Consider the following 7,482-nt stretch of genomic DNA (forward strand, 5'->3'; position numbering starts at 1 on the left):
AAATAAAACTTTAATTATTTAAAATTCTGTCATTAATCAGAGTGTCATTGGGGTGAAAATATATTTGTTGAAAGGAATTAGAACAATAAGCATTTATAAAAACATTATCAGATGATGGAAATAGAACAATAGTATAAATCGAGTATGAATAAACAGCTGCAAACATCATCCTCACAAAATCCAAGAGGAATCTACAGATTTTTGTAGACTGAGGTGTTTAAGGTTTATTTGAAAGGTTCAGAGTACCTGAAACCAGTTCTGCCATGGTTACTGGACACTGTCTGTAGTTTTTAGATTTAAATGAAAGGTGTAAGGTAACTCCAGAGGTAGAGCTTTCTAAATAAATAAATAAAGTGAGTGCTTCTATAATTAGACAGTAAAACTGTCACAGAAAATGTGCTAAAATGTCAACGTTTTTCTTGTTTTGTTTCTATATTTCTGTATTTCATTATGTTACATGTCTGCATTAAAGTAAAATTTCAAAGTCAAGATAGCTGAATTTTACTGACATAATTTAAATGGAACCCTCAGTTCACACACAGTAAATGCATTAGAGGATGTAAAAATAATATTAAAAGTTAATAGATAAATTATTAAAAACATCCAGCACAGAGTTAAATGGTATTACACAACTGCAACACACGCAGTAATAAATTACATTAAAGTAAAGCTACACAATTTTCAAAGAGGATGGCTTTTGTGAATGTCAGTCTTTACTTCGGACATATCCTGACCTTAAATGCAACACATGAACACACATATGCAGCCAGGGGAAGTATCTGTCTATTTTTATTTTTGTGTACATTAGTGTGTCACAAGGTCACATAATAGATGCAGAGGAAACTGGTCATAATAATGAGATAAAGTGATCCAACTGGACGAAATGAAGCAGCACTGAAGGTGAAATAAGTCCTCCATGAAACGTCCGAGCCTGAAAAATATGAAAAATAATTAGTTTTTTTTAACCTATAATATTATTTGCCTAGCTATAGATATATTAATACATATATTTGCTTTTATTTTCTGGTAGATTTGATTTAAATTGAAGAAATATTCCTCTGACTTACTGTTACACCTCCATAAATAAAAGGATGAATTTTAGTCCTTTAGTACAAATGTGTTTGGTATCAGGTTTATGTAAAAGTATATAGACTACCTGATATAGTTGCCTCAGAAAGAGCCATCACCAAGTTGTTTTCAATCCTGAAGCTGTAGGTGTTACTGACTTGGACCGACAGCAGTGTGCTGAAGATGCTGAATATCCCCTCAGAGTTTTCTGTGAAAGTGGAGCTTCCATTCAGGATGTTCTCAGTTTGGTTTAACCATGAAACGCTTGGTTTAGGGAACCACCGGACTGCCTCAGCAGACAGGGTGCCATTTGAGAAGGTGAAAGTGGGCGCTGAAAAAGCTGATGTAATAAAAGAGGGAAGAAAAAATCCTGAATTAATATTGCAATCAAGAGTGAAGCTTCACTCAGTACTCACATTACTCAGAACAGCACGTTGGTTAAAATTCCCAACATTACAAAAACTAGGAATACCCTTATACCATCTTATTTCAATGTGTTGCAAAAAATGCATTAAATACTGCTATACTGCTAATGAATGCCAATAAAGAATGTTTAGATAAACACACAATTAATCTTGAAGAGTGAGTCATCCTACCTGCTGTTCTGAGTTGAACGCTGACCTCTCCTCCACCTTTAGAGGAGCTGATGCTGCATGTGTACTTCCCCTCATCACTGCGTCTCACGTTCCTCAGCAGCAGAGAGGCATTGCCTGTGACTACAGCCTGAGGGAAGAGCTGAGTTCTCCCACTGAACTGTGACGCCTGATTCGTCAGATCCGGAGCTCCATTCTGATAAAAGTAAACTAGGCCGGTCAGGTCCGTCTTCTTCCAGGTCACTGTCACTTTGTCTTGGGAAGTTTGTGTGTCAAGATAGCAGCTGAGCAGCTGATCCTCACCAAGGTTGGCGACAGGCTTTGTACTGCTGCTTATCACATTGGACTGGGGCTCTGTGTGATGTGAACATTTTATACACATATTATAGACTAGCACATTAGAGTTAGAGCACTGTTGTCCCATTTGTTGACAACTTAATAACATATTTAAATGATTTTTAGTTGTTTGCTTTTGGCAGTTATACAATTTTTAACAGGATGATTTTAAGGACAAGTTCACATTTTTCTCATTCACATGTCCTGAGAGAGAGAGAGAGAGAGAGAGAGAGAGAGAGAGACTGTGATTTCAAGAGATAGTTCAGGCAAAGCTATGACTATTTAGGGGTCTGAGTTAGTAAAAGTGATTAAATTCTAAAGCTACAGATAGATAGACTGTATATAAAAGATAGTTCTAGCATAGAGGTCTGAAAAACAAAGCCAGGGTGGAAATGTCCTATACCTGTTTTCTTTCTACTGACCAGCAGAGGGCAACCATTGTAGCTGTCTAGAAAAGAAGTCTACTTCTCACTTGATTTATAACCTCAGTAAATATTTTCCTAATGCCTTTATGATCTCAGTCAGTAGTATTATGACTTTATCATGTTTAGTTTGGAAATTATCGTGCCATTTATAAAGATAACCCGCTTGAAGTGCGGTATGCTTTCTACTCTGTGACTGATGACTCACTACTGTATGAGCATGGCGTGTCCTTTGGTTCACAATCAGATCTTTTTTGGCATTCAGTTAAACTAAAAAAAAGTATTTTTTTTTCAGGTAACAACATTGTGCATATTTAATAGATTTGTAACTTAATAAAACTAACATGCCAATTAATCTACCTTGAATGCTAGCTAGCTAGCTATCAGCTTCACATGTTCTTCTAAAATATATTCACGCCCACTTTCAAGACATCAACAAGGTTATGGCCAAAATACCAATTTCACAGGTTCATATAGGACAGGATTCCACAGTAAAAACTCAGATGCACCATGTTTATGAATGAAACTATCAAATAATATTTAAAGTCAATATTCCCTTAATACCATGTTAAACCTGCACCAGTCAAGCATACCTAAACACACACAAACATTTTCTCAAGGAAATGAAACATGAATATAGAGTATATGTGTTACTTGGCTATCAACATTAATTCTCTCAATTGGAAAGTCAGCCTCACAAATATTTACAGATCATCACACATGGAGATACAAATGAATATTCACAGTTAAACACTCGATGCTGTGCCGTGCCGTGTTACCGTCCACATGGATTAACTGTATTTTAGTTAAGACAAATACAGCACGTGGTGAACACACCCATGTATCACCCCAGGCCTCACAGAGCCATCACTAATGACAAGAAGATCCAAACAGATCTGTGGGTCTTACTTGAGAAGGCCAGGGAGAAGAAGAGGATGATGAAGAAGCTAAGTATGACGATGATGACGAGCATGCTGTACAAAAAGAAAAACACAAGTGCAATTGTAACAAAACACATAGTATTAGTTTTTGAAGATTAGTTTCATAGCAGTTCTTCAAATAGCTTCTATTACTCTTCCTGTAGCTGTAGGGTTTGGGCTCCATGCATTGTGTCTTTTGGGTCTCGTGATGATCAGGACAAAAAACCCCATTGCAATAAGAAAGCTGGAAGCTGGAGATTGTTTTCAATTCTTCTGTAAGTGTTTTCTTTGTGGTTCAAAAATTTTAATATTTTGTCCTGACAGAGAAATATTTCTTTGACAGACTGTCAGCAACTTTTATTTTGTTAGGGATCACATATTAAACTAGTTGTGAAGCATAAGTTTAATCTTTAATAACATGTTGTTGTATTATAATCTGAAGCTTTAAAAGTAATCAGCAACTACAGCTGTCAAATAACATCAAAAGTGTTTTCTTTCTCTGCTGGTGCAGTAAAAGCAAACATACTCGGTTACCACTGGAGACACCTAAATATTTTCAAAGTTGAATGACAACACTAAATATTCAAACCTCATGGTCGCACCTGTAGAAGATGATTTGTCCGAGCGTGGCCATGGCTCCTGATGAAATCTCTTAAGACCAAGAAAAAAGGCAATTATTTATTCTTTATCCACTTTTTATCCAAGTAATATATTTCTGCTGCTGTCTGTGAGCAACCTGCACAGAACTGTCTGCTCAGCCTCTCTCGGAGCACTTAGAAAATACAATACAACACCATAAGTAAATATTACTGTTAAGGTGTGTTCTTCATTTTGGTTGACAGGTCATCATCCAGCTCGTTTATCTTATCAAAATAAAAGTTCATGTGACTGATTTACAAGAGAAAGAGATTATTTTTGTGATGTTAGTTAAGCTTTTACAAAGTGAAGGGATTACATCCAGAAAAGCATTTTTACAGTAGTTATGACAGAGAATATGTTTTTCATGTATATATGTATAGCATGCAGTACCGACTGCTGCTGGTTAACATTTTATTACGGCAAATGCATAATATGCATACAAGGAAAAAGAATAGCACCCTGGGCTTGGCAATTTACTCAAGGTGGACAAAATTTGATCTGTTGATGAAAAAGAGCACATACGTAACACTTGTTTATTTATGAAAAGGACCAAACATTGTTCACTAAAATAACAACAGAAAAAATAGATGATGAGAATCACTGGTGATATTTTTGGTATTTCAAAACAGACGATTAGTCTTATTCATACCAATATCTGCTTGGACTGAACTACAGTACCGAAAGAAATGTGGCATGCAACACTTGTGTGACAAGTGAAGAGACTCCCAAGTCCTCTTGACCACTGAGAAATTCTGCCAACCTCAAAATGTGTACATCAAACTGAAACTTAAGCACATGTATGTCACATCATATGATCTTATGAAACAAGAAATATTTTCTTTTTCAGTTTTTATTTTAATTTTGCAAGAGATGTGAGCATGCAACTATGAAATCTAGAGTTTTTAAACTGTTAAGCCATAAAACAAAATGAAGCTCTTAGTTTTTGCTTTGTAGCAAACAACAAACACATATATTCTTGGTGCAAGCATTTCAAAGTAGATAACTGCAACCAAAATCCTACTTTGTTGACAATCCTTGTTAAAGATTAGTGTTAGAAAGGTGCGCATTATGTAAAATGTTTTTTTGCTATAAAAATGCATGCTCAAAATGATCAAATTACACAAACATACATGAAATTATAGCACACAAGCCACAAACCATTAAAGCAAATCTTTTTTTCTGCCCTTACCTCAGTTCTAACAAGCTTGAAAGCTAACAGTTCGTATGTCCGCCTTTATTCTTCAACACAGCCTCAACTTATGCAAGCATTCTTGTAATTTTCAGATGTCTTCAGGACTAGTCCTCCATGATTCTGGAAAGATAGTCAAAGCTCTTTTTTGGAGGCACTTGGGAGGCCAATCCATGACTGATAGTGCTCCATTGGGAATTTTTCTATCTAGCTATGCTTTTACTGTATTGACAGTGTGTTTGGTATCACAGTCATGCTGAAAAATGAAGCCTTTTCCTACCAGGTGCTTTCTAGATGTTATTGTATTGTCATGCATGGTCTTACTTGGTGCATTTATTAGGCTGGATGACTGTGATTCATCATTGTCTAAAAGTTCTTTGAAAAGCATTCGGTTGATCAAGAACGCTGCAGTGAAAGTACTGACAGGGACTAGAAAGAGAGAGCATAATTCTCCCTTCTCTTCACTGGCTCCCTGTTAATTCCAGAGTTGTATTTAAAATCCCTATCCTTACATGCAAGGTCTTGAATAACCAGGACCCTTGATTTCTTAAATAGTACTGTATTATTCCAAGTATTTTGCTTTCAGACTGTCAGCTTACTTGTGGTTTCTAGAGTTTTTAAAAGTAGAATGGGAGGCACAACCTTCAGCTCCCAGGCTCCTTTCCTGTGGAAAAAGATTCAGGTTGAATTCAGGAGACAGACACTCTCTCTACAGTTTAGATTAGGCTCAAAACTTTCCTTTTAGATAAAGCATATAGTTAGGGCTTGATCAAGTGACCCTGAATCCTCCCTTAGTTTCACTGCTATAGGCCAAGGTTGCCTAAAGGTAAAGGTGTTTCTTCTTCACACCTATATTTTTGGTCTCCATGTGTTTATACCTCTAAAAACTCAATTTAAACTCTGGGTCTCTCCCATCCTTTGTCCTGTCTTTCTCTGCTTTTTTCTTCCCACCCAACTGGTCGTGGCTTTAAAAAGGGAGTTTTTCCTTCTTACCTTGGCAAAGTGCTAGGTGTATCTCTCACATCCTGTGTCAGTTAATTGCTGATTATTTTTCTATTTCTCTAGAACATGACTTTCAGATACTGTCCACCTACTGTAGATAGTTTTTTTAATACCTACCCTTTCTTAGTTATAAGTTTTCATCTTATTGCAAAAATACTGTTTTATGTCAGTTAAACTGCTTGTTTTATAGATTAAACTAAAAACATGTGAATAAATGTGTTTTTACAACAAGCTGCCAGTCACAAAGTGCCTTATGATACAGTTTACAATTGCTGTTATGTAACAAGTTGTTGATGTAGATACAACACATTCCTTGAGTTAGGTAATTTTTATTACAGGTCACAGTTAACCAACTTTAACCTGATATCTTATTAACCATATCACTATGTTGTTTGAATAACTTTAATGTGTATTTCCTGAAATTTCTCCCCGTGATGTTGTTCATTAGTGAATAGAATCTGTCTGGAAAACCCTAAAAATGTATTTGAGAAGTGAAAACCAAGATTTGCATCATTCTGAAAGTGCTTAAAACAACCTCATTGTGGTAAACCATGGGCACATAATGTATTTAAAGGCAATATAATGGTAGTATATGCTTTATGCTTCAGAATCATTTTTCATTTTCACTCAGCCATTGAAGGAGGAACATTTCAAAAATCTAACTTACTAACTTAAGACATCTGATACTATTTTCATCCAACATGGCATTTCTTGATTTTACTTACAAACTTCTTCAAGTAATCAGAAATTCTGTGGGTGTTTTTGTGCTCATAGTCATCTTCTACATCCTGCAGTACATTTTTAACATGCATTTTTTATGCTCATGTGAACCGGGCCTGCATCTAAATGGTGTACTGTACATGGTTCTGCCTCCTTTGATCCTCGCCTTTATTGTCATCATTGTTGAACCTTTTCACCAAAGAAAGATTTTTTACTGGTGTCACTCTCTCTCGAGATGTGCTATGTGTGTTGGCAGCTATGTCTGTAAGGTTTTCATTAAGTGGATTGGTTTGGCTGCTGTATGGATATCTGCCGTTCTTTTTGATGGAGACTGGTTCGTTTGCCTAAAGACAAACTTAAACAAGAACCAGACTGGAATTCCATGCAAACAAAATCTGACCTATGAGGAGCAGCGGATTATTGGAGACTATATGACTCAATCACTTGTAAGTAACAACACACAACAATCATGCAACATCAATTTGACTAACATTATTTTTAAACTAAAATTCATATGTTAAAAAATGTAAGACAATGAAATTTTGTTACATTTAAAAGCATTTTAGTTCTACCTCCATGTAAGGAAAGTATCA

The 7,482-nt window shown here is 35.8% G+C and overlaps 1 protein-coding gene across 1 annotated transcript; it reads right to left on the reverse strand.

The window, feature by feature from the left end:
• Positions 1–812: 812 nt before the first annotated feature.
• vtcn1 (V-set domain containing T cell activation inhibitor 1) lies at positions 813–3,973 on the reverse strand. Its single transcript, XM_063497585.1, has 5 exons — positions 3,942–3,973; positions 3,329–3,393; positions 1,665–2,015; positions 1,157–1,408; positions 813–931 (listed from the first exon to the last, which is right to left on the reverse strand). The coding sequence occupies exons 1-5, from the start codon at positions 3,971–3,973 to the stop codon at positions 813–815; spliced, it is 819 nt and encodes a 272-aa protein (XP_063353655.1).
• Between the last annotated feature and the right edge of the window lie 3,509 nt (positions 3,974–7,482).

The sequence above is a fragment of the Pelmatolapia mariae genome, linkage group LG16_19 (assembly GCF_036321145.2).
Source record: "Pelmatolapia mariae isolate MD_Pm_ZW linkage group LG16_19, Pm_UMD_F_2, whole genome shotgun sequence".
Classification (NCBI taxonomy): domain Eukaryota; kingdom Metazoa; phylum Chordata; class Actinopteri; order Cichliformes; family Cichlidae; genus Pelmatolapia; species Pelmatolapia mariae.

What these genes read in the sequence shown, in the direction of transcription:
- vtcn1 (XM_063497585.1), bottom strand. Translation starts at nt 3,973, where the DNA reads ATGGCCACGCTCGGACAAATCATCTTCTACAG. An exon ending in GGACAAATCATCTTCTACAG is followed by an intron (nt 3,394 to 3,941) that starts GTGCGACCATGA and finishes CTTTTTGTACAG; the next exon opens with CATGCTCGTCATCATCGTCA. An exon ending in CGTTCAACTCAGAACAGCAG is followed by an intron (nt 1,409 to 1,664) that starts GTAGGATGACTC and finishes TTATTACATCAG; the next exon opens with CTTTTTCAGCGCCCACTTTC.